Source organism: Ascaphus truei, unplaced genomic scaffold (genome assembly GCF_040206685.1).
Source record: "Ascaphus truei isolate aAscTru1 unplaced genomic scaffold, aAscTru1.hap1 HAP1_SCAFFOLD_2963, whole genome shotgun sequence".
NCBI classification, from domain to species: Eukaryota; Metazoa; Chordata; class Amphibia; order Anura; family Ascaphidae; genus Ascaphus; species Ascaphus truei.
Window position 1 is genome coordinate 367 of NW_027455926.1, and position 27,112 is coordinate 27,478.

At 58.4% G+C, this 27,112-nt stretch overlaps 1 protein-coding gene across 1 annotated transcript; it reads left to right on the forward strand.

Moving 5' to 3' along the window:
• Nucleotides 1–2,156: 2,156 nt before the first annotated feature.
• On the forward strand, nt 2,157–26,450 carry LOC142483107 (integrin alpha-X-like; the record flags this gene model as incomplete). The annotated part of the gene is made up of 4 exons (XM_075583188.1): nt 2,157–2,296; nt 9,257–9,400; nt 22,315–22,551; nt 26,322–26,450. Coding segments are annotated over 4 exons (650 nt in total), but the record flags the coding sequence as incomplete, so codon positions are not given.
• Nucleotides 26,451–27,112: the final 662 nt, after the last annotated feature.

The window sequence follows — 27,112 nt, forward strand, 5'->3', positions numbered from 1 at the left end:
CTCTAGGACTGCGTGGGACAGGGTGTGGGGGGCGTCTGAATACAGGGTCTGACACCTCTAGGACTGGGTGTGGGGGGCGTCTGAATACAGAGTCTGACACCTCTAGGACTGGGTGTGGGGGGGCGTCTGAATACAGAGTCTGACATCTCTAGGACTGGGGGGGGACAGGGTGTGGGGGGGCGTCTGAATACAGAGTCTGACACCTCTAGGACTGCGTGGGACAGGGTGTGGCGGGCGTCTGAATACAGAGTCTGACACCTCTAGGACTGCGTGGGACAGGGTGTGGAGGGCGTCTGAATACAGAGTCTGACACCTCTAGGACTGCGTGGGACAGGGTGTGGGGGCGTCTGAATACAGAGTCTGACACCTCTAGGACAGGGTGTGGGGGGGCGTCTGAATACAGAGTCTGACACCTCTAGGACTGCGTGGGACTGGGTGTGGGGGCGTCTGAATACAGAGTCTGACACCTGTAGGACTGGGGGGGCCAGGGTGTGGCGGGCGTCTGAATACAGAGTCTGACACCTCTAGGACTGCATGGGCCAGGGTGTGGCGGGGCGTCTGAATACAGAGTCTGACACCTCTAGGACTGCATGGGACAGGGTGTGGGGGGCGTCTGAATACAGAGTCTGACACCTCTAGGACTGCGTGGGACTGGGTGTGGGGGGGCGTCTGAATACAGAGTCTGACACCTCTAGGACTGCGTGGGACAGGGTGTGGGGGCGTCTGAATACAGAGTCTGACACCTCTAGGACTGGGGGGGGCCAGGGTGTGGCGGGCGTCTGAATACAGAGTCTGACACCTCTAGGACTGCGTGGGACAGGGTGTGGGGGGCGTCTGAATACAGAGTCTGACACCTCTAGGACTGGGTGTGGGGGGCGTCTGAATACAGAGTCTGACACCTCTAGGACTGGGTGTGGGGGGCGTCTGAATACAGAGTCTGACACCTCTAGTACTGCGTGGGACAGGGTGTGGGGGGGCGTCTGAATACAGAGTCTGACACCTCTAGGACTGCGTGGGACAGGGTGTGGGGGCGTCTGAATACAGAGTCTGACACCTCTAGGACTGCGTGGGACTGGGTGTGGGGGGCGTCTGAATACAGAGTCTGACACCTCTAGGACTGCGTGGGGACAGGGTGTGGGGGCGTCTGAATACAGGAGTCTGACACCTCTAGGACTGGGGGGGCCAGGGTGTGGCGGGCGTCTGAATACAGAGTCTGACACCTCTAGGACTGGGTGTGGGGGCGTCTGAATACAGAGACTGACACCTCTAGGACTGGGTGTGGGGGCGTCTGAATACAGAGACTGACACCTCTAGGACTGGGTGTGGGGGCGTCTGAATACAGAGACTGACACCTCTAGGACTGGGTGTGGGGGCGTCTGAATACAGAGTCTGACACCTCTAGGACTGGGTGTGGGGGCGTCTGAATACAGAGTCTGACACCTCTAGGACTGGGTGTGGGGGCGTCTGAATACAGAGACTGACACCTCTAGGACTGCGTGGGACAGGGTGTGGGGGCGTCTGAATACAGAGTCTGACACCTCTAGGACTGCGTGGGACTGGGTGTGGGGGGCGTCTGAATACAGAGTCTGACACCTCTAGGACTGGGGGGGCCAGGGTGTGGGGGGCGTCTGAATACAGAGTCTGACACCTCTAGGACTGGGGGGGCCAGGGTGTGGGGGGCGTCTGAATACAGAGTCTGACACCTCTAGGACTGCGTGGGACAGGGTGTGTGGGGGGCGTCTGAATACAGAGTCTGACACCTCTAGGACTGCGTGGGACTGGGTGTGGGGGGCGTCTGAATACAGAGTCTGACATCTCTAGGACTGGGTGTGGGGGGCGTCTGAATACAGAGTCTGACACCTCTAGGACTGGGTGTGGGGGCGTCTGAATACAGAGACTGACACCTCTAGGACTGGGTGTGGGGGCGTCTGAATACAGAGTCTGACACCTCTAGGACTGGGTGTGGGGGCGTCTGAATACAGAGACTGACACCTCTAGGACTGGGTGTGGGGGCGTCTGAATACAGAGTCTGACACCTCTAGGACTGCGTGGGACTGGGTGTGGGGGCGTCTGAATACAGAGACTGACACCTCTAGGACTGGGTGTGGGGGGCGTCTGAATACAGAGTCTGACACTCTAGGACTGGTATGCCACAGGGTATGCGCTGCAGCGGGTGGCGCGGGACGCGGTGGCTGTCGGAGCTCCGAGATACCAGCACACGGGGAGAGTCCTGATCTTCACCAGACATCCAACTACCTCAGCCTGGCGCCAGAGAGCCACGGCCACCGGGGAGAAGGTGACACGGGGGCCACCGCCAGGGGTCACTGGGGAGGTGACGGGCCACCGCTGGGGGGGAGGGGCCACGGGCCACCGCAAGGGGTCACTGGGGAGAAGGTGACACGGGCCACCGCCGGGGGGGAAGGTGACGGGCCACCGCTGGGGGGGAGGGGCCACGGGCCACCGCAAGGGGTCACTGGGGAGAAGGTGACACGGGCCACCGCCGGGGGGGAAGGTGACATGGGCCACCGCCAGGGGGGAGGTGACAGGGGCCACTGGGAGAAGGTGACAGACACAGGGGTCACCACCAAGGGGGAGAAGGTGACACTGAGACAGGGGTCACCACCAAGGGGGGAGAAGGTGACACTGAGACAGGGGCCAGCACCAGGGGGGAGAAGGTGACACAGAGACAGGGGCCAGCACCAGGGGGGAGAAGGTGACACAGAGACAGGGGCCAGCACCAGGGGGGAGAAGGTGACATTGAGACAGGGGCCAGCACCAGGGGGGAGAAGGTGACACAGAGACAGGGGCCAGCACCAGGGGGGAGAAGGTGACACTGAGACAGGGGCCAGCACCCGGGGGGAGAAGGTGACACTGAGACAGGGGCCAGCACCAGGGGGGAGAAGGTCACACAGAGACAGGGGCCAGCACCAGGGGGAGAAGGTGACACAGAGACAGGGGCCAGCACCCGGGGGGAGAAGGTGACACAGAGACAGGGGCCAGCACCAGGGGGAGAAGGTGACACAGAGACAGGGGCCAACACCAGGGGGAGAAGGTGACACTGAGACAGGGGCCAGCACCCGGGGGAGAAGGTGACACAGAGACAGGGGGCCAGCACCAGGGGGAGAAGGTGACACTGAGACAGGGGTCACCACCCGGGGGGAGAAGGTGACACTGAGACAGGGACCAGCACCCGGGGGGAGAAGGTGGACACAGAGACAGGGGCCAGCACCCGGGGGGGAGAAGGTGACACTGACACAGGGGCCAGAACCAGGGGAGAAGGTGACACAGAGACAGGGGCCAGCACCAGGGGGAGAAGGTGACACTGAGACAGGGGCCAGCACCAGGGGGAGAAGGTGACACTGAGACAGGGGCCAGCACCAGGGGGAGAAGGTGACACTGAGACAGGGGCCAACACCAGGGGGAGAAGGTGACACTGAGACAGGGGCCAGCACCCAAGGGAGATGGTGACACTGAGACAGGGGCCAGCACCAGGGGGAGAAGGTGACACTGAGACAGGGGCCAGCACCAGGGGGAGAAGGTGACACAGAGACAGGGGCCAGCACCCGGGGGAGAAGGTGACAATGAGACAGGGGCCAGCACCCGGGGGGAGAAGGTGACACTGAGACAGGGGCCAGCACCAGGGGGAGAAGGTGACACTGAGACAGGGGCCAGCACCAGGGGGGAGAAGGTGACACTGAGACAGGCGCCAGCACCAGGGGGGAGAAGGTGACACTGAGACAGGGGCCAGCACCCGGGGGGGGAGAAGGTGACACTGAGACAGGGGCCAGCACCAGGGGGAGAAGGTGACACTGAGACAGGGGCCAGCACCCGGGGGGAGAAGGTGACACTGAGACAGGGGCCAGCACCAGGGGGGGAGAAGGTGACACAGAGACAGGGGCCAGCACCAGGGGGGAGAAGGTGACACTGAGACAGGGGTCACCACCAAGGGGGGAGACGGTGACACTGAGACAGGGGCCAGCACCAGGGGGGAGAAGGTGACATTGAGACAGGGGCCAGCACCAGGGGGGAGAAGGTGATACTGAGACAGGGGCCAGCACCAGGGGGGAGAAGGTGACATTGAGACAGGGGCCAGCACCAGGGGGGAGAAGGTGACATTGAGACAGGGGCCAGCACCAGGGGGGAGAAGGTGACATTGAGACAGGGGCCAGCACCAGGGGGGAGAAGGTGACATTGAGACAGGGGCCAGCACCAGGGGGGAGAAGGTGACATTGAGACAGGGGGCCAACACCAGGGGGAGAAGGTGACACTGAGACAGGGGCCAGCACCCGGGGGGGAGAAGGTGACACTGAGACAGGGGTCACCACCAGGGGGAGAAGGTGACACAGAGACAGGGGCCAGCACCCGGGGGGAGAGGGTGATACTGAGACAGGGGCCAGCACCAGGGGGGAGAAGGTGACAATGAGACAGGGGCCAGCACCCGGGGGGAGAGGGTGATGCTGAGACAGGGGCCAGCACCAGGGGGGAGAAGGTGACATTGAGACAGGGGCCAGCACCAGGGGGGAGAAGGTGACATTGAGACAGGGGCCAGCACCAGGGGGGGAGAAGGTGACATTGAGACAGGGGCCAGCACCAGGGGGGAGAAGGTGACATTGAGACAGGGGCCAACACCAGGGGGAGAAGGTGACACTGAGACAGGGGCCAGCACCAGGGGGGAGAAGGTGATACTGAGACAGGGGCCAGCACCCGGGGGGAGAAGGTGACACTGAGACAGGGGCCAGCACCAGGGGGGAGAAGGTGACACAGAGACAGGGGCCAGCACCAGGGGGGAGAAGGTGACACAGAGACAGGGGCCAGCACCAGGGGGAGAAGGTGACACAGAGACAGGGGCCAGCACCCGGGGGGAGAAGGTGACACAGAGACAGGGGCCAGCACCAGGGGGAGAAGGTGACACTGAGACAGGGGCCAGCACCCGGGGGGAGAAGGTGACACAGAGACAGGGGCCAGCACCAGGGGGGAGAAGGTGACACAGAGACAGGGGTCACCACCAGGGGGGAGAAGGTGACACAGAGACAGGGGTCACCACCAGGGGGGAGAGGGTGACACAGAGACAGGGGCCAGCACCAGGGGGAGAAGGTGACACAGAGACAGGGGCCAGCACCCGGGGGGAGAAGGTGACACAGAGACAGGGGCCAGCACCCGGGGGGGAGAAGGTGACACTGAGACAGGGGCCAGCACCAGGGGAGAAGGTGACACAGAGACAGGGGTCACCACCCCGGGGGGAGAAGGTGACACAGAGACATGTGCCAGCACCAGGGGAGAAGGTGACACTGAGACAGGGGTCACCCACCCGGGGGGAGAAGGTGACACTGAGACAGGGGCCAGCACCAGGGGGGAGAAGGTGACACTGAGACAGGGGCCAGCACAAGGGGGAGAAGGTGACACAGAGACAGGGGCCATCACCAGGGGGAGAAGGTGACACTGAAACAGGGGTCACCACCAAGGGGGGAGAAGGTGACACAGAGACAAGGCCAGCACCAGGGGGGAGAAGGTGACACAGAGACAGGGGCCAGCACCAGGGGGAGAAGGTGACACAGAGACAGGGGTCACCACCAGGGGGGAGAAGGTGACACAGAGACAGGGGCCAGCACCAGGGGGGAGAAGGTGACACTGAGACAGGGGCCCAGCACCAGGGGGGGAGAAGGTGACACTGAGACAGGGGTCACCACCCGGGGGAGAAGGTGATACTGAGACAGGGGTCACCACCCGGGGGAGAAGGTGACACTGAGACAGGGGTCACCACCCGGGGGGAGAAGGTGACACTGAGACAGGGGCCAGCACCAGGGGGGAGAAGGTGACACAGAGACAGGGGTCACCACCAGGGGGGAGAAGGTGACACAGAGACAGGGGTCACCACCAGGGGGGAGAGGGTGACACAGAGACAGGGGCCAGCACCAGGGGGAGAAGGTGACACAGAGTCAGGGGCCAGCACCAGGGGGAGAAGGTGACACTGAAACAGGGGCCAGCACCCGGGGGGGAGAAGGTGACACTGAGACAGGGGCCAGCACCAGGGGAGAAGGTGACACAGAGACAGGGGTCACCACCCGGGGGGAGAAGGTGACACAGAGACATGTGTCAGCACCAGGGGAGAAGGTGACACTGAGACAGGGGTCACCACCCGGCGGGAGAAGGTGACACTGAGACAGGGGCCAGCACCAGGGGGGAGAAGGTGACACTGAGACAGGGGCCAGCACCAGGGGGAGAAGGTGACACAGAGACAGGGGCCATCACCAGGGGGAGAAGGTGACACTGAAACAGGGCCAACACCAGGGGGGAGAAGGTGACACTGAGACAGGGGCCAGCACCAGGGTGGAGAAGGTGACACTGAGACAGGGGTCAGCACCAGGGGGAGAAGGTGACACTGAAACAGGGGTCACCACCAAGGGGGAGAAGGTGACACGGAGACAAGGCCAGCACCAGGGGGGAGAAGGTGACACAGAGACAGGGGCCAGCACCAGGGGGAGAAGGTGACACAGAGACAGGGGTCACCACCAGGGGGGAGAAGGTGACACAGAGACAGGGGCCAGCACCAGGGGGGAGAAGGTGACACAGAGACAGGGGCCAGCACCAGGGGGAGAAGGTGACACAGAGACAGGGGCCAGCACCCGGGGGGAGAAGGTGACACTGAGACAGGGGCCAGCACCCTGGGGGAGAAGGTGACACTGAGACAGGGGCCAGCACCAGGGGAGAAGGTGACACAGAGACAGGGGCCAGCACCAGGGGGGAGAAGGTGACACTGAGACAGGGGCCAGCACCAGGGGGGAGAAGGTGACACTGAGACAGGGGTCACCACCCGGGGGAGAAGGTGATACTGAGACAGGGGTCACCACCCGGGGGGAGAAGGTGACACTGAGACAGGGGTCACCACCCGGGGGGAGAAGGTGACACTGAGACATGGGCCAACACCAGGGGGGAGAAGGTGACACAGAGACAGGGGCCAGCCAACGGGGGAGAAGGTGACACTGAGACAGGGGGTCACCACCAGGGGGGAGAGGGTGACAGTGAGACAGGGGCCAGCACCAGGGGGGAGAAGGTGACACTGAGACAGGGGCCAACACCAGGGGGGAGAAGGTGACACTGATACAGGGGTCACCATCCGGGGGGAGAAGGTGACACTGAGACAGGGGCCAGCACCCGGGGGGGAGAAGGTGACACTGAGACAGGGGCCAGCACCGGGGGGAGAAGGTGACACTGAGACAGGGGCCAACACCAGGGGGGAGAAGGTGATACAGAGACAGGGGCCAGCCCCCGGGGGAGAAGGTGACACTGAGACAGGGGGTCACCACCAGGGGGGAGAAGGTGACACTGAGACAGGGGTCACCACCCGGGGGGAGAAGGTGACATTGAGACAGGGGCCAGCACCAGGGGGGAGAAGGTGACACTGAGACAGGGGCCAACACCAGGGGGGAGATGGTGACACAGAGACAGGGGCCAGCCCCCCGGGGGAGAAGGTGACACTGAGACAGGGGGTCACCACCAGGGGGGAGAGGGTGACACTGAGACAGGGGCCAACACCAGGGGGGAGAAGGTGACATTGAGACAGGGGCCAGCACCAGGGGGGAGAAGGTGACACTGAGACAGGGGCCAACACCAGGGGGGAGAAGGTGACACTGAGACAGGGGTCAGCACCCGGGGGGAGAAGGTGACACTGAGACAGGGGCCAGCACCCGGGGGGAGAAGGTGACACTGAGACAGGGGCCAACACCAGAGGGGAGAAGGTGACACAGAGACAGGGGCCAGCCCCCGGGGGAGAAGGTGACACTGAGACAGGGGGTCACCACCAGGGGGGAGAGGGTGACACTGAGACAGGGGCCAGCACCAGGGGGGAGAAGGTGACACAGAGACAGGGGTCACCACCAAGGGAGAAGGTGACACTGAGACAGGGGCCAGCACCAGGGGAGAAGGTGACTGTCACGGTAGCTTATGACAAGATATAATGAACACCAAATATCTGGGTTGAACTGAACGAGGCTTAGATATAATAAAATATATTTATTCCTTAAAAAAGGTGAACACAGCAATATAGTACAATTAACAGACAAGAAGATAACACTTACTTAGGGTTGGGGAATGGAGAAGTATCCGCTAGCAATTCTCCATCAATCCTGTGACATTCCAGGTGGTATCAGTAGCACAACTAAAAACTGTAGGGTTGACACAGTTTATATACCTGTGCAACCCTATTCTTAACATTGAACACAGCCTATTGGTGAACAATTATCTGTATTCACTCTCTAATGTGGAGACACAGACTAACAGACTGACCCATGCCCTCAGGTAACAATTAGACTGGCAGAGTTTGTTGATTGACTAATACTTAATCCCTAGACATTGGGTAACAATCAAGGCAGTAACTTTTTGATCACCGTGCTTAGGCTTCTCAGCCGTCTGCCCTTCATGACTTATTAGCCTAGCAAATGGCGTCTGCATTTTCAGAACAGATCCAAAATAAAAGTTTTTAATGCCTACAGTGACTCCACATATTGGCCAAATATGAACTCTCTGCGACCTCCAGAATTGGAGATACAGCAATGCACTTTAAAACATTAAAATACATGCTTATAATGAAACATGGGAACAGGGGAACATAAATTTTCAAGGTACAACAAGGTGCAAACCTCATCCCTGGACCGCAGTCCAGTTAACCCCTTGTCTCTCTGGGGAGGTCAGGGGATGGCCATATGGGGTGCAACCACTTTAATACTGGGCCAACCCCATCTCCCTCTACAGTGACACTAAGACAGGGGCCAGCACCCGGGGGAGAGGGTGACAATAAGACAGGGAGTCACCACCCGGGGGGAGAAGGTGACACTGAGACAGGGGCCAGCACCCGGGGGAGAGGGTGACAATAAGACAGGGAGTCACCACCCGGGGGGAGAAGGTGACACTGAGACAGGGGCCAGCACCCGGGGGAGAGGGTGACAATAAGACAGGGGTCACCACCAGGGGGAGAAGGTGACAATAAGACAGGGGCCAGCACCCGGGGGAGAGGGTGACAATAAGACAGGGGTCACCACCAGGCGGAGAAGGTGACACTGAGACAGGGGCCAGCACCCGGGGGGAGAAGGTAACACTGAGACAGGGGCCAGCACCAGGGGGGAGAAGGTGACACTGAGACAGGGGTCACCACCCGGGGGAGAAGGTGATACTGAGACAGGGGTCACCACCCGGGGGGAGAAGGTGACACAGACAGCGAGTCCATTTCTGTGTCATGCTGAGGACGTCCCTCCCTTTTCAGATCGGATCTTACTTCGGCTCGGTGCTGTGTGCTGTGAATATGACCCCTGACCTCTCCAGGGTCCTGCTTCTGGTCGGGGCCCCCATGTATTACACTCCTGACGCCCCCGGTGGACGTGTGTACCTCTGCCCCCTCCCCAAAACGGTGAGTCGCCAGCTGGGGTTTATTAATGGGGTGTCTGCACTGGGGATGGGACTAATGACCCAGAGGAATGGTCAGGCCAACTAACGATGTCTAACGAGTTAATAATGAATGACTGAGTGGTGGGCCGCTCCTTCCGAACTGAGGGTTTAATGACCATGAGTAATGGGTACCTTATATTCAGTAATTACTTGGATACTAGAACAGAAAAGGATCCATATCTGTGACACGTAATCTCTCCCAGGAGACCAGAGGCGGCCACCTCCAGTCCTCAAGGGCCACCAACAGGTCAGGTTTCTCAGAGATCCCTGCTTCAGCACAGGTGGCTAAGACTGAGCCTCCTGTGCTGAAGAAGGGATATGCTTTACACCTCACCTGTTGGTGGCCCCGGAGGACTGGAGGTGGCCGCTAAGCGTCATACTGAGCCACTAATTGAGCCAGCTGTGCTGAAGTGGGGATATCCTGAAAACCTGGCCTGTTTGCCGCCCTCGAGGACTGAAGTTGTGCAGGCCTGGCCTAGGGTGTTCAGTGATCGCGATGATGAGTCAACTCAACTAAGGGACGAGAATAACCTCCTGGCGGCGATCGGCAAAGAGATCGCCCAAAATAAGAATAACAATCGGACAATCCTCCTGCGCGCAACGGACAGTCCCCTCCGGCAAACGCGCGGTGGCAAAGCGGCCGCTGCCACGGCGGCACCTCTCAGGCGCACAGCCAGTCCCCTCCGGCAAACGCGCGGTGCAAAGCGGCCGCTGCCACGGCGGCACCTCTCAGGCGCACAGCCAGTCCCCTCCGGCAAACGCGTGGTGGCAAAGCGGCCGGCTGCCACGGCGGCACCTCTCAGGCGCACAGCCAGTCCCCTCCGGCAAACGCGTGGTGGCAAAGCGGCCGCTGCCACGGCGGCACCTCTCAGGCGCACAGCCAGTCCCCTCCAGCAAACGCGTGGTGGCAAAGCGGCCGCTGCCACGGCGGCACCTCTCAGGCGCACAGCCAGTCCCCTCCGGCAAACGCGCGGTGGCAAAGCGGCCGGCTGCCACGGCGGCACCTCTCAGGCGCACAGCCAGTCCCCTCCGGCAAACGCGTGGTGGCAAAGCGGCCGGCTGCCACGGCGGCACCTCTCAGGCGCACAGCCAGTCCCCTCCGGCAAACGCGTGGTGGCAAAGCGGCCGCTGCCACGGCGGCACCTCTCAGGCGCACAGCCAGTCCCCTCATGTTCTCTGCTCTCACACTGCCTGCCCTCCCCAGGGAAAGTTACATGTTCTCTGCTCTCACACTGCCTGCTCTCCCCAGGGAAAGTTACGTGTTCTCTGCTCTCACACTGCCTGCCCTCCCCAGGGAAAGTTACATGTTCTCTGCTCTCACACTGCCAGCCCTCCCCAGGGAAAGTTACATGTTCTCTGCTCTCACACTGCCAGCCCTCCCCAGGGAAAGTTACATGTTCTCTGCTCTCACACTGCCAGCCCTCCCCAGGGAAAGTTACATGTTCTCTGCTCTCACACTGCCAGCCCTCCCCAGGGAAAGTTACATGTTCTCTGCTCTCACACTGCCAGCCCTCCCCAGGGAAAGTTACATGTTCTCTGCTCTCACACTGCCTGCCCTCCCCAGGGAAAGTTACATGTTCTCTGCTCTCACACTGCCTGCCCTCCCCAGGGAAAGTTACATGTTCTCTGCTCTCACACTGCCTGCCCTCCCCAGGGAAAGTTACATGTTCTCTGCTCTCACACTGCCAGCCCTCCCCAGGGAAAGTTACGTGTTCTCTGCTCTCACACTGCCTGCTCTCCCCAGGGAAAGTTACGTGTTCTCTGCTCTCACACTGCCTGCCCTCCCCAGGGAAAGTTACATGTTCTCTGCTCTCACACTGCCTGCCCTCCCCAGGGAAAGTTACATGTTCTCTGCTCTCACACTGCCAGCCCTCCCCAGGGAAAGTTACATGTTCTCTGCTCTCACACTGCCAGCCCTCCCCAGGGAAAGTTACGTGTTCTCTGCTCTCACACTGCCTGCTCTCCCCAGGGAAAGTTACGTGTTCTCTGCTCTCACACTGCCTGCCCTCCCCAGGGAAAGTTACATGTTCTCTGCTCTCACACTGCCTGCCCTCCCCAGGGAAAGTTACATGTTCTCTGCTCTCACACTGCCAGCCCTCCCCAGGGAAAGTTACATGTTCTCTGCTCTCACACTGCCTGCCCTCCCCAGGGAAAGTTACATGTTCTCTGCTCTCACACTGCCAGCCCTCCCCAGGGAAAGTTACATGTTCTCTGCTCTCACACTGCCTGCTCTCCCCAGGGAAAGTTACATGTTCTCTGCTCTCACACTGCCAGCTCTCCCCAGGGAAAGTTACATGTTCTCTGCTCTCACACTGCCAGCCCTCCCCAGGGAAAGTTACATGTTCTCTGCTCTCACACTGCCAGCCCTCCCCAGGGAAAGTTACATGTTCTCTGCTCTCACACTGCCTGCCCTCCCCAGGGAAAGTTACATGTTCTCTGCTCTCACACTGCCAGCCCTCCCCAGGGAAAGTTACATGTTCTCTGCTCTCACACTGCCAGCCCTCCCCAGGGAAAGTTACATGTTCTCTGCTCTCACACTGCCTGCTCTCCCCAGGGAAAGTTACATGTTCTCTGCTCTCACACTGCCAGCTCTCCCCAGGGAATGTTACATGTTCTCTGCTCTCACACTGCCAGCCCTCCCCAGGGAAAGTTACATGTTCTCTGCTCTCACACTGCCTGCCCTCCCCAGGGAAAGTTACATGTTCTCTGCTCTCACACTGCCTGCCCTCCCCAGGGAAAGTTACATGTTCTCTGCTCTCACACTGCCTGCTCTCCCCAGGGAAAGTTACATGTTCTCTGCTCTCACACTGCCAGCCCTCCCCAGGGAAAGTTACATGTTCTCTGCTCTCACACTGCCAGCCCTCCCCAGGGAATGTTACATGTTCTCTGCTCTCACACTGCCTGCCCTCCCCAGGGAAAGTTACATGTTCTCTGCTCTCACACTGCCAGCCCTCCCCAGGGAAAGTTACATGTTCTCTGCTCTCACACTGCCAGCCCTCCCCAGGGAAAGTTACGTGTTCTCTGCTCTCACACTGCCAGCTCTCCCCAGGGAAAGTTACGTGTTCTCTGCTCTCACACTGCCAGCTCTCCCCAGGGAAAGTTACATGTTCTCTGCTCTCACACTGCCAGCCCTCCCCAGGGAAAGTTACATGTTCTCTGCTCTCACACTGCCAGCTCTCCCCAGGGAAAGTTACATGTTCTCTGCTCTCACACTGCCAGCCCTCCCCAGGGAAAGTTACATGTTCTCTGCTCTCACACTGCCAGCCCTCCCCAGGGAAAGTTACATGTTCTCTGCTCTCACACTGCCAGCCCTCCCCAGGGAAAGTTACATGTTCTCTGCTCTCACACTGCCTGCCCTCCCCAGGGAAAGTTACATGTTCTCTGCTCTCACACTGCCAGCCCTCCCCAGGGAAAGTTACATGTTCTCTGCTCTCACACTGCCAGCCCTCCCCAGGGAAAGTTACATGTTCTCTGCTCTCACACTGCCAGCCCTCCCCAGGGAAAGTTACATGTTCTCTGCTCTCACACTGCCAGCCCTCCCCAGGGAAAGTTACATGTTCTCTGCTCTCACACTGCCTGCCCTCCTCTGGGAAAGTTACATGTTCTCTGCTCTCACACTGCCAGCCCTCCCCAGGGAAAGTTACATGTTCTCTGCTCTCACACTACCAGCCCTCCCCAGGGAAAGTTACGTGTTCTCTGCTCTCACACTGCCAGCTCTCCCCAGGGAAAGTTACATGTTCTCTGCTCTCACACTGCCAGCTCTCCCCAGGGAAAGTTACATGTTCTCTGCTCTCACACTGCCTGCTCTCCCCAGGGAAAGTTACATGTTCTCTGCTCTCACACTGCCAGCCCTCCCCAGGGAAAGTTACATGTTCTCTGCTCTCCCACTTCCAGCCCTCCCCAGGGAAAGTTACATGTTCTCTGCTCTCACACTGCCTGCCCTCCCCAGGGAAAGTTACATGTTCTCTGCTCACACACTGCCAGCCCTCCCCAGGGAAAGTTACGTGTTCTCTGCTCTCACACTGCCTGCCCTCCCCAGGGAAAGTTACGTGTTCTCTGCTCTCACACTGCCAGCCCTCCCCAGGGAAAGTTACATGTTCTCTGCTCTCACACTGCCAGCCCTCCCCAGGGAAAGTTACGTGTTCTCTGCTCTCACACTGCCTGCCCTCCCCAGGGAAAGTTACATGTTCTCTGCTCTCACACTGCCTGCTCTCCCCAGGGAAAGTTACATGTTCTCTGCTCTCACACTGCCTGCCCTCCCCAGAGAAAGTTACATGTTCTCTACTCTCACACTGCCAGCCCTCCCCAGGGAAAGTTACATGTTCTCTGCTCTCACACTGCCAGCCCTCCCCATGGAAAGTTACATGTTCTCTGCTCTCACACTGCCTGCCCTCCCCAGGGAAAGTTACATGTTCTCTGCTCTCACACTGCCAGCCCTCCCCAGGGAATGTTACATGTTCTCTGCTCTCACACTGCCAGCCCTCCCCAGGGAAAGTTACATGTTCTCTGCTCTCACACTGCCAGCCCTCCCCAGGGAAAGTTACATGTTCTCTGCTCTCACACTGCCAGCCCTCCCCAGGGAAAGTTACATGTTCTCTGCTCTCACACTGCCAGCCCTCCCCAGGGAAAGTTACATGTTCTCTGCTCTCACACTGCCAGCCCTCCCCAGGGAAAGTTACATGTTCTCTGCTCTCACACTGCCAGCCCTCCCCAGGGAAAGTTCCGTGTTCTCTGCTCTCACACTGCCAGCCCTCCCCAGGGAAAGTTACATGTTCTCTGCTCTCACACTGCCTGCCCTCCCCAGGGAATGTTACATGTTCTCTGCTCTCACACTGCCTGCCCTCCCCAGGGAAAGTTACATGTTCTCTGCTCTCACACTGCCAGCCCTCCCCAGGGAAAGTTACATGTTCTCTGCTCTCACACTGCCAGCCCTCCCCAGGGAAAGTTACATGTTCTCTGCTCTCACACTGCCAGCCCTCCCCAGGGAAAGTTACATGTTCTCTGCTCTCACACTGCTAGCCCTCCCCAGGGAAAGTTACATGTTCTCTGCTCTCACACTGCCTGCTCTCCCCAGGGAAAGTTACATGTTCTCTGCTCTCACACTGCCAGCCCTCCCCAGGGAAAGTTACATGTTCTCTGCTCTCACACTGCCAGCCCTCCCCAGGGAAAGTTACATGTTCTCTGCTCTCACACTGCCAGCCCTCCCCAGGGAAAGTTACATGTTCTCTGCTCTCACACTGCCTGCCCTCCCCAGGGAAAGTTACATGTTCTCTGCTCTCACACTGCCAGCCCTCCCCAGGGAAAGTTACGTGTTCTCTGCTCTCACACTGCCTGCCCTCCCCAGGGAAAGTTACATGTTCTCTGCTCTCATACTGCCTGCTCTCCCCAGGGAAAGTTACATGTTCTCTGCTCTCACACTGCCTGCCCTCCCCAGGGAAAGTTACATGTTCTCTGCTCTCACACTGCCAGCCCTCCCCAGGGAAAGTTACATGTTCTCTGCTCTCACACTGCCTGCCCTCCCCAGGGAAAGTTACATGTTCTCTGCTCTCACACTGCCAGCCCTCCCCAGGGAAAGTTACATGTTCTCTGCTCTCACACTGCCAGCTCTCCCCAGGGAAAGTTACATGTTCTCTGCTCTCACACTGCCAGCCCTCCCCAGGGAAAGTTACGTGTTCTCTGCTCTCACACTGCCAGCCCTCCCCAGGGAAAGTTACATGTTCTCTGCTCTCACACTGCCAGCCCTCCCCAGGGAAAGTTACATGTTCTCTGCTCTCACACTGCCAGCTCTCCCCAGGGAAAGTTGCGTGTTCTCTGCTCTCACACTGCCAGCTCTCCCCAGGGAAAGTTACATGTTCTCTGCTCTCACACTGCCAGCCCTCCCCAGGGAAAGTTACATGTTCTCTGCTCTCACACTGCCAGCCCTCCCCAGGGAAAGTTACATGTTCTCTGCTCTCACACTGCCTGCCCTACCCAGGGAAAGTTACATGTTCTCTGCTCTCACACTGCCTGCTCTCCCCAGGGAAAGTTACATGTTCTCTGCTCTCACACTGCCTGCTCTCCCCAGGGAAAGTTACATGTTCTCTGCTCTCACACTGCCTGCCCTCCCCAGGGAAAGTTACATGTTCTCTGCTCTCACACTGCCTGCCCTCCCCAGGGAAAGTTACATGTTCTCTGCTCTCACACTGCCTGCCCTCCTCAGGGAAAGTTACATGTTCTCTGCTCTCACACTGCCAGCCCTCCCCAGGGAATGTTACATGTTCTCTGCTCTCACACTGCCAGCCCTCCCCAGGGAAAGATACATGTTCTCTGCTCTCACACTGCCAGCCCTCCCCAGGGAAAGTTACATGTTCTCTGCTCTCACACTGCCAGCCCTCCCCAGGGAAAGTTACGTGTTCTCTGCTCTCACACTGCCAGCCCTCCCCAGGGAAAGTTACGTGTTCTCTGCTCTCACACTGCCAGCCCTCCCCAGGGAAAGTTACATGTTCTCTGCTCTCACACTGCCAGCCCTCCCCAGGGAAAGTTACATGTTCTCTGCTCTCACACTGCCAGCCCTCCCCAGGGAAAGTTACATGTTCTCTGCTCTCACACTGCCTGCTCTCCCCAGGGAAAGTTACATGTTCTCTGCTCTCACACTGCCAGCTCTCCCCAGGGAAAGTTACATGTTCTCTGCTCTCACACTGCCAGCCCTCCCCAAGGAAAGTTACATGTTCTCTGCTCTCACACTGCCAGCCCTCCCCAGGGAAAGTTACATGTTCTCTGCTCTCACACTGCCAGCCCTCCCCAGGGAAAGTTACATGTTCTCTGCTCTCACACTGCTAGCCCTCCCCAGGGAAAGTTACATGTTCTCTGCTCTCACACTGCCAGCCCTCCCCAGGGAAAGTTACATGTTCTCTGCTCTCACACTGCCTGCTCTCCCCAGGGAAAGTTACGTGTTCTCTGCTCTCACACTGCCAGCTCTCCCCAGGGAAAGTTACATGTTCTCTGCTCTCACACTGCCAGCCCTCCCCAGGGAAAGTTACATGTTCTCTGCTCTCACACTGCCAGCCCTCCCCAGGGAAAGTTACATGTTCTCTGCTCTCACACTGCTAGCCCTCCCCAGGGAAAGTTACATGTTCTCTGCTCTCACACTGCCTGCTCTCCCCAGGGAAAGTTACATGTTCTCTGCTCTCACACTGCCAGCCCTCCCCAGGGAAAGTTACATGTTCTCTGCTCTCACACTGCCAGCCCTCCCCAGGGAAAGTTACATGTTCTCTGCTCTCACACTGCCTGCTCTCCCCAGGGAAAGTTACATGTTCTCTGCTCTCACACTGCCAGCCCTCCCCAGGGAAAGTTACGTGTTCTCTGCTCTCACACTGCCAGCCCTCCCCAGGGAAAGTTACATGTTCTCTGCTCTCACACTGCCAGCTCTCCCCAGGGAAAGTTACATGTTCTCTGCTCTCACACTGCCAGCCCTCCCCAGGGAAAGTTACGTGTTCTCTGCTCTCACACTGCCAGCTCTCCCCAGGGAAAGTTACATGTTCTCTGCTCTCACACTGCCAGCCCTCCCCAGGGAAAGTTACATGTTCTCTGCTCTCACACTGCCAGCTCTCCCCAGGGAAAGTTGCGTGTTCTCTGCTCTCACACTGCCAGCTCTCCCCAGGGAAAGTTACATGTTCTCTGCTCTCACACTGCCAGCCCTCCCCAGGGAAAGTTACATGTTCTCTGCTCTCACACTGCCAGCTCTCCCCAGGGAAAGTTACATGTTCTCTGCTCTCACACTGCCTGCTCTCCCCAGGGAAAGTTACATGTTCTCTGCTCTCACACTGCCTGCTCTCCCCAGGGAAAGTTACATGTTCTCTGCTCTCACACTGCCTGCTCTCCCCAGGGAAAGTTACATGTTCTCTGCTCTCACACTGCCTGCCCTCCCCAGGGAAAGTTACATGTTCTCTGCTCTCACACTGCCAGCCCTCCCCAGGGAAAGTTACATGTTCTCTGCTCTCACACTGCCTGCCCTCCTCAGGGAAAGTTACATGTTCTCTGCTCTCACACTGCCAGCCCTCCCCAGGGAAAGTTACATGTTCTCTGCTCTCACACTGCCAGCCCTCCCCAGGGAAAGTTACATGTTCTCTGCTCTCACACTGCCAGCCCTCCCCAGGGAAAGTTACATGTTCTCTGCTCTCACACTGCCAGCCCTCCCCAGGGAAAGTTACATGTTCTCTGCTCTCACACTGCCTGCCCTCCCCAGGGAAAGTTACATGTTCTCTGCTCTCACACTGCCTGCCCTCCCCAGGGAAAGTTACATGTTCTCTGCTCTCACACTGCCTGCCCTCCCCAGGGAAAGTTACATGTTCTCTGCTCTCACACTGCCAGCCCTCCCCAGGGAAAGTTACACGTTCTCTGCTCTCACACTGCCAGCCCTCCCCAGGGAAAGTTACATGTTCTCTGCTCTCACACTGCCAGCCCTCCCCAGGGAAAGTTACATGTTCTCTGCTCTCACACTGCCAGCTCTCCCCAGGGAAAGTTACATGTTCTCTGCTCTCACACTGCCTGCCCTCCCCAGGGAAAGTTACATGTTCTCTGCTCTCACACTGCCAGCCCTCCCCAGGGAAAGTTACATGTTCTCTGCTCTCACACTGCCAGCCCTCCCCAGGGAAAGTTACATGTTCTCTGCTCTCACACTGCCTGCCCTCCCCAGGGAAAGTTACATGTTCTCTGCTCTCACACTGCCAGCTCTCCCCAGGGAAAGTTACATGTTCTCTGCTCTCACACTGCCTGCCCTCCCCAGGGAAAGTTACATGTTCTCTGCTCTCACACTGCCAGCCCTCCCCAGGGAATGTTACATGTTCTCTGCTCTCACACTGCCAGCCCTCCCCAGGGAAAGTTACATGTTCTCTGCTCTCACACTGCCAGCCCTCCCCAGGGAAAGTTACATGTTCTCTGCTCTCACACTGCCAGCCCTCCCCAGGGAAAGTTACATGTTCTCTGCTCTCACACTGCCAGCCCTCCCCATGGAAAGTTACATGTTCTCTGCTCTCACACTGCCAGCCCTCCCCAGGGAAAGTTACATGTTCTCTGCTCTCACACTGCCAGCCCTCCCCAGGGAAAGTTACATGTTCTCTGCTCTCACACTGCCAGCCCTCCCCAGGGAAAGTTACACGTTCTCTGCTCTCACACTGCCAGCCCTCCCCAGGGAAAGTTACATGTTCTCTGCTCTCACACTGCCAGCCCTCCCCAGGCTTTATTGTGCCTTTTCCTTTTTATCAGGAAATCATCCAAACACAGGGGGGGGCACAAAGCTTCTATTCACTTGGGAGTATTTCTAGTGAAATAGTATGCAATTAATTCACATCTCCGTTAGTTAAGCACTTCTCCCAGCCCCAAACACATAGCATGTAATAAGCAAATATAAGAAGTCTCTTAAGAATGAAAGTCTCATCTGTTAGCTGCTGTAGGGGAAGCTTCTCTGCCCTCCTGGAACCGCACCCGTGTGTGCACAGAAAATGTCAGCATCCAGGTTTAGAAGTCTTATTTGTCAGCTCCAGAGGTCTGTGTTCTCTTGGTCAGTCTCTCCTGGGAGACTCAAGAACCACTGCTCTATCTCCAAAGGTCAGCTCACAAGTGAGCTAAGGAGTCACTTCCTGTCTCACAAGACAGGCTTTTCTAAGCAATCAGGTAGGTGGGGTTAGTTAATTGCCTACCAGCAGTTAACCACCACACTGCTGGATTAGAGGCACATTTGTGAACAGGGATAAGTCCCCTGTTACAGCGCCCTTAGTAAGCACACAGGTATCCGACATGTATAGGCGCCCTTAGTAAGTGCACAGGTATCCGGTGTGTACAGACGCCCTTTGTAAGCGCACAGGTTTCCGGTGTGTACAGACGCCCTTAGTTAGCGCACAGGTATCCGTCATGTACAGACGCCCTTAGTAAGCGCACAGGTATCCGACGTGTGCAGATGCCTTAGTAAGCGCACAGGTATCCGACGTGTACAGATGCCCTTAGTAAGCGCACAGGTATCCGGTGTGTACAGACGCCCTTAGTAAGTGCACAGGTATCCGACGTGTATATACGCCCTTAGTTAGCGCACAGGTATCCGGTGTGTACAGACGCCCTTAGTAAGCGCACAGGTATCCGACGTGTACAGACGCACTTAGTAAGCGCACAGGTATCCGACGTGTACAGACGCCTTAGTAAGCGCACAGGTATCCGACGTGTATATACGCCCTTAGTTAGCGCACAGGTATCCGGTGTGTACAGATGCCTTAGTAAGCGCACAGGTATCCGGTGTGTACAGACGCCCTTAGTAAGCGCACAGGTATCCGACGTGTACAGTCACACTTAGTAAGCGCACAGGTATCCGACGTGTATAGGCGCCCTTAGTAAGCGCACAGGTATCCGACGTGTATATACGCCCTTAGTTAGCGCACAGGTATCCGGTGTGTACAGATGCCTTTGTAAGCGCACAGGTATCCGGTGTGTACAGACGCCCTTAGTAAGCGCACAGGTATCCGACGTGTACAGACGCACTTAGTAAGCGCACAGGTATCCGACGTGTATAGGCGCCCTTAGTAAGCGCACAGGTATCCGACGTGTATAGACGCACTTAGTAAGCGCACAGGTATCCGGTGTGTACAGATGCCTTAGTAAGCGCACAGGTATCCGATGTGTACAGACGCCCTTAGTACGCGCACAGGTATCCGACGTGTACAGACGCACTTAGTAAGCGCACAGGTATCCGGTGTGTTCAGACGCCATTAGTAAGCGCACAGGTATCCGACGTGTATAGACGCCCTTAGTAAGCACACAGGTATCCGATGTGTGCAGACGCCTTAGTAAGCGCACAGGTATCTGGTGTGTACAGACGCCCTTAGTAAGCGCACAGGTATCCGGTGTGTACAGACGCCCTTAGTAAGCGCACAGGTATTCGACATGTGCAGACGCCTTAGTAAGCGTACAGGTATCCGACGTATGCAGACGCCTTAGTAAGCGCACAGGTATCCGACATGTGCAGACGCCTTAGTAAGCGTACAGGTATCCGACGTATGCAGACGCCTTAGTAAGCGCACAGGTATCTGGTGTGTACAGACGCCCTTAGTAAGCGCACAGGTATCCGACGTGAGCAGACGCCTTAGTAAGCGCACAGGTATCCGGCGTGTGCAGACGCCCTTAGTAAGCGCACAGGTATCCGACGTGTGCAGACGCCTTAGTAAGCGCACAGGTATCAGACGTGTGCAGATGCCCTTAGTAAGCGCACAGGTATCCGACGTGTGCAGACGCCTTAGTAAGCGCACAGGTATCCGACGTGTACAGACGCCCTTAGTAAGCGCACAGGTATCCGGCGTGTGCAGACCCCTTAGTAAGCGCACAGGTATCCGGCGTGTATAGACGCCCTTAGTAAGCGCACAGGTATCCGACGTGAGCAGACGCCTTAGTAAGCGCACAGGTATCCGACGTGTACAGACGCCCTTAGTAAGCGCACAGGTATCCGACGTGTGCAGACGCCTTAGTAAGCGCACAGGTATCCGACGTGTACAGACGCCCTTAGTAAGCGCACAGGTATCCGACGTGTACAGACGCCCTTAGTAAGCGCACAGGTATCCGGCGTGTGCAGACCCCTTAGTAAGCGCACAGGTATCCGACGTGAGCAGACGCCTTAGTAAGCGCACAGGTATCCGACGTGTACAGACGCCCTTAGTAAGCGCACAGGTATCCGACGTGTGCAGACCCCTTAGTAAGCGCACAGGTATCCGACGTGTACAGACACCTTAGTAAGCGCACAGGTATCCGGCGTGTACAGACACCTTAGTAAGCGCACAGGTATCCGGCGTGTGCAGACGCCCTTAGTAAGCGCACAGGTATCCGACGTGTGCAGACGCCTTAGTAAGCGCACAGGTATCCGACGTGTACAGACCCCTTAGTAAGCGCACAGGTATCCGACGTGTACAGACGCCCTTAGTAAGCGCACAGGTATCCGGCGTGTGCAGACCCCTTAGTAAGCGCACAGGTATCCGACGTGTGCAGACGCCTTAGTAAGCGCACAGGTATCCGACGTGTGCAGACGCCCTTAGTAAGCGCACAGGTATCCGGCGTGTGCAGACCCCTTAGTAAGCCGCACAGGTATCCGACGTGAGCAGACGCCCTTAGTAAGCGCACAGGTATCCGACGTGTACAGACGCCCTTAGTAAGCGCACAGGTATCCGGCGTGTGCAGACCCCTTAGTAAGCGCACAGGTATCCGACGTGTGCAGACGCCTTAGTAAGCGCACAGGTATCCGGCGTGTACAGACACCTTAGTAAGCGCACAGGTATCCGGCGTGTGCAGACGCCCTTAGTAAGCGCACAGGTATCCGACGTGTGCAGACGCCTTAGTAAGCGCACAGGTATCCGACGTGTGCAGACGCCCTTAGTAAGCGCACAGGTATCCGGCGTGTGCAGACCCCTTAGTAAGCGCACAGGTATCCGGCGTGTGCAGACGCCCTTAGTAAGCGCACAGGTATCCGACGTGTGCAGACGCCTTAGTAAGTGCACAGGTATCCGGCGTGTGCAGACCCCTTAGTAAGCGCACAGGTATCCGGCGTGTGCAGACGCCTTAGTAAGCGCACAGGTATCCGGCGTGTGCAGACCCCTTAGTAAGCGCACAGGTATCCGGCGTGTGCAGACGCCCTTAGTAAGCGCACAGGTATCCGACGTGTGCAGACGCCCTTAGTAAGCGCACAGGTATCCGGCGTGTGCAGACCCCTTAGTAAGCGCACAGGTATCCGGCGTGTGCAGACGCCCTTAGTAAGCGCACATTGGTGGAGCTGTTGGCTGGTGACTTTGCGTAACGAATGAGCCGCTAGTTAGTGAGGTTGAAGTTGTAACGAGTCCGTTATAATTATCAGGGCTCTATGGTTTCCAGATCTTGGAGTCACCAGACGGGGTCGAGTCACCGGTCGCCCTCTCATGCCCGGACACTCTGCAAGGGGACGTCAATCAGCCCTTTGGACATTTTGGTTCTGCCATCTCCCTCCTGCCGGACCTGACCGGTGACCAGATCCCTGACCTGGCCGTGGGGGCCCCTTGTGAGGACCAGAACATGGGGGCCCTGTACATCTTCTCAGGGCAGGGGGGGAGCTTCAGAGCTTCCTACATCCAGGTGAGAGCGTGAGGGATCCCTCTACCTGTCATCAGAACCAGGACCTTCCCATCAGGGCCCATTCACCAGAACCTCCCATCAGGGCCCATTCACCAGAACCTCCCATCAGGGCCCAGTCATCAGAACCTCCCAGCAGGGCCCAGTCATCAGAACCAGGGACCTCCCACCTGGGCCTAGTCATCAGAACCAGAACCCTCCCATTAGGGCCCAGTCATCAGAACCAGATATCTCCCATCAGAGTCCAGTCATCAGAACCCTCCAATCAGGGCCCAGTCATCAGAACCAGAACCCTCCAATCAGGGCCCAGTCATCAGAACCAGAACCCTCCAATCAGGGCCCAGTCATCAGAACAGGAACCCTCCAATCAGGGCCCAGTCATCAGATCCAGAATCCTCCCATCAGAGCCCAGTCACCAGAACCAGAATCCTCCCATCAGGGCCCAGTCATCAGAACCACCCGAGCCCCTCTCTCCCTCACCCGAGCCCCTCCCTCCCGTGCCCCCCTCACCCGAGCCCATCTCACCCGAGCCCCTCTCTCACTTGACCCTCTCACCCGAGCCCATCTCACCCGAGCCCCTCTCTCCCTCACCCGAGCCCCTCTCTCACTTGACCCTCTCACCCGAGCCCATCTCACCCGAGCCCCTCTCACCCGAGCCCCTCTCCCTCGAGCCCCTCTCTCCCTCCCCCGAGCCCCTCTCCCCCGAGCCCCTCACCCGAGCCCCTCTCCCCTGAGCCCCTCTCCCCCGAGCCCCTCACCCGAGCCCCTCTCCCCCGAGCCCCTCTCCCCCGAGCCCCTCTCCCCCCGAGCCCCTCTCACCCGATCCCCTCTCTCCCTCTCTCCGAGCCCCTCTCCCAAGCCCCTCTCTCCCTCACCCGAGCCCCTCTCTCCCTAGCCCCTCACCCGAGCCCCTCTCTCCCTAGCCCCTCACCCGAGCCCCTCTCTCCCCCCTCTCTCCCTCACCCGATCCCTCTCTCCCTCTCTCCGAGCCCCTCTCTCCCGAGCCCCTCTCTCCCGAGCCCCTCTCTCCCGAGCCCCTCTCACCCTCACCCGAGCCCCTCTCCCCCGAGCCCCTCTTCCCGAGCCCCTCTTCCCCGAGCCCCTCTCTCCCTCACCCGAACCCCTCTCGAGCCCTCTCTCCCTCAACCGAGCCCCTCTCCCGAGCCTTCTCCCCTCTCTCCGAGCCCCTCTCACCCGAGCCCCTCTCCCGAGCCCCTCTTCCTCACCCGAGCCCCTCTCTCCCTCACCCGAGCCCCTCTCTCCCTCACTCGAGCCCCTCTCCCTCACCCGAGCCCCTCTCAACCGAGCCCTCTCCCCTCTCTCCCGAGCCCCTCACCCGAGCCCCTCTCTCCCTCACCCAAGCCCCTCTCACCCGAGCCCCTCTCTCCCGAGCCCCTCTCTCCCTCTCCCGAGCCCCTCTCTCCCTTGCCCCTCTCTCTCACCCGAGCCCCTCTCTCTCTCACCCGAGCCCCTCTCTCCTCACCCGAGCCCCTCTCTCCCGAGCCATCTCTCCCTCACCGTGCCCCTCTCTCCCGAGCCCCTCTCTCCCTCACCCGAGCCTCTCTCACCCGAGCCCCCCTCTCCCGAGCCCCTCTCAGCCGAGCCCCTCTATCCCTCACCCCGAGCCCCTCTATCCCTCACCCGAGCCCCTCTCCCGAGCCCCTCTCCCCCGAGCCCCTCTCTCCCGAGCCCCTCTCACTCAAGCCCCTCTCTCCCTCCCCTGAGCCCCTCTCTCCCTCAACCCGAGCCCCTCTCACCCTCACCCGAGTGTGACGGTAGCGTCGGACAGGGTTATAATATACACACAAAAAATACTTCACTGGGTTGAACTAAGATATAATAAAGAAAGTTTATTCCTTAAAGAAGGAGAACACACAGAATTATACAATTAACGCACAAGATATGAACACTTACGTAGGGTTTGGGAAATGAAGCAATCAGGAACGGGACTGGCAATTCATTCAGGATACAAAACGAAGTCACAATGAATAACACTGGACATAGGGCTGACCCTCATTTATATAGGGTTTGAGTCCTATACCTTAACATGGGATTTCAACACACTAAAGCAAAGGCGTCTTTGGGTCTGCTGACTGATCACTGGCCCATAATAGCCTTTGTTAAAGGTGTGACACACAATACTTTGCACAAGTACCCAGGGATTGTTCTCCTTAGCACTGGCATTCACATGCAGGGTGGGGGAGAGTCTTTGACTAGGGGCCCATTGTAGACCATTTGTCGCACCCTGACCCTTTAGCATATTACAGAGCCCATATCTTCTCCTTGGCTTTTATGCCAGATACAAAATACAATATTTCTGACAATCATGGTTATATCAAAATAATCCGTTCGGTTGGGCCGAGCGGACCAGAACTTGCCCGACCCTAATGCCGGAGGGTACTCTCCATTGTGGCCAAGTTTCAGCTCGCTAGGACCCACCGAACGGAGTTACAGAAAATGGGTTTAAATGCCTTTTTAACCAAGATACATTTCTCCGCCATTGAAGTCAATGGCAGAATCACACAATTCAATAATCATCCCGACTCCGCTCTGCTGATCAGAGAGGTTCAGGATTTGTCATGCAATCAAGCCGATGCTATGACTATCTGCTGGCCAAATCCTGGCTCTCTAGTCTCCGCAGAACCGGAGTTCCGGGGCTACAGTTTTACCTTCTTTTCACTTAGCCGTTTTAAACACGCGGCTTTTCCCCCATTGGAATCAATGGCCGGCGCCGCCATAGGAAATGCATGAGCCGGCGCCGCCATAGGATTCAATGGTAGGACCCTCCGGTCTGGCGCGACCCTTTCCCGGGGTCATTGACCGTCGGCCCCTGTGGGGATCGAGTGAGGGGGGTCCTAGGATCTAGGGGCAAAAATAACTTTATTCCGGGGTGCCCTAGAACCTAAGTTTCCCACGCAATTGCACGTGAACTTGACCGGGGATTGATCAAAGCTCTTTTTTTAAAGGGTTTCCGCTCTTGCGGTTTTGCGGGCTGGCGGGCTGCCAGCTCGTCTCCGGAGGTCGGCATCGAGGAATCCCCATTGAAACACATTGCGCCATTGACTTTAAATGGGGAACCGCCGCTCCTCCTCTCGGGCGCCACCTGCAGGTCTTCTATGATATCAGGCCCAAACCACTGAAATTCCCATTGACTTGCATGGGGCTTCAATGGCGGCCTATGGAGAAGCTGCAAAATGGAGACTGCAAAGGCGGGAAAAGGGACAAAGGGCCATAAATACAGAATTAACATTAACCCTTTCCTTCCCGCATAGATCCCAGTGTATGTGTTGGTGCAGACACTGAATGGGAACAATACATATTTCCAGGGGAATACACATTTGGGTGCTGAAGCAGGGTAAAAACACACTACTGGACCGCAGTCCAGTTAACCCCCTGCCTCCCACGTGAGAGCAGGGTGTGGCCAAATGGGGTGTAACCCCTTCAATACAGGGCCAAACCCCCTCTCCCATGACACCGAGCCCCTCTATCTCACCCGAGGACCTCTATCTCACCCGCCCCTCTCCCCTCTCCCCTGAGTCCCTCTCTCCCGAGCCCCTCTCACCCGAGCCCCTCTCTCCCTCCCCCTCACCTCTCTCCCCCGAGCCCCTCTCCCCCGAGCCCCTCTCCCCCGAGCCCCTCTCCCCCGAGCCCCTCTCCCCCGAGCCCCTCTCCCCCGAGCCCCTCTCTCCCTCTCACCCGAGCCCCTCTCTCCCTCTCCCCGAGCCCCTCTCCCCCGAGCCCCTCTCCCCCTCACCTGAGTCTCTCACTGACAGCGGATCCCAGGCATTTGGGTCAGTGAGGGGATTATGTTCTTTGGAGTGTCGGTGAGCGGGAATATGGACCTGACTCAGGACGGACTCCCAGATCTGACCGTGGGAGCGCAGGCAAAGTCATCTTACTAAGGTGAGGGGTGGGGGGGGAGGCAGTGTGACTTCGCTCCGGCTCTGCCCCTGTGTGTGACCTCGCTCCGGCTCTGCCCCTGTGTGACCTCGCTCCGGCTCTGCCCCTGTGTGACCTCGCTCAGGCTCTGCCCGTGTGTGACCTCGCTCCGGCTCTGCCCCTGTGTGACCTCGCTCCGGCTCTGCCCCTGTGTGTGACCTCGCTCAGCTCTGCCCCTTTGTGTGACCTCGCTCAGGCTCTGCCCCTGTGTGTGACCCCGCTCAGGCTCTGCCCCTGTGTGACCTCGCTCCGGCTCTGCCCCTGTGTGTGACCTCGCTCAGGCTCTGCCCCTTTGTGTGACTCGCTCAGGCTCTGCCCCTGTGTGTGACCTCGCTCAGGCTCTGCCCGTGTGTGTGACCTGGCTCAGGCTCTGCCCCTGTGTGGACCTGGCTCAGGCTCTGCCCCTGTGTGTGACCTCGCTCAGGCTCTGCCCCTGTGTGTGACCTCGCTCAGGCTCTGCCCCTGTGTGTGACCTCACTCAGGCTCTGCCCCTGTGTGTGACCTGGCTCAGGCTCTGCCCTGTGTGTGACCTCGCTCAGGCTCTGCCCCTGTGTGTAACCTCACTCAGGCTCTGCCCGTGTGTGACCTCGCTCAGGCTCTGCCCGTGTGTGACCTCGCTCAGGCT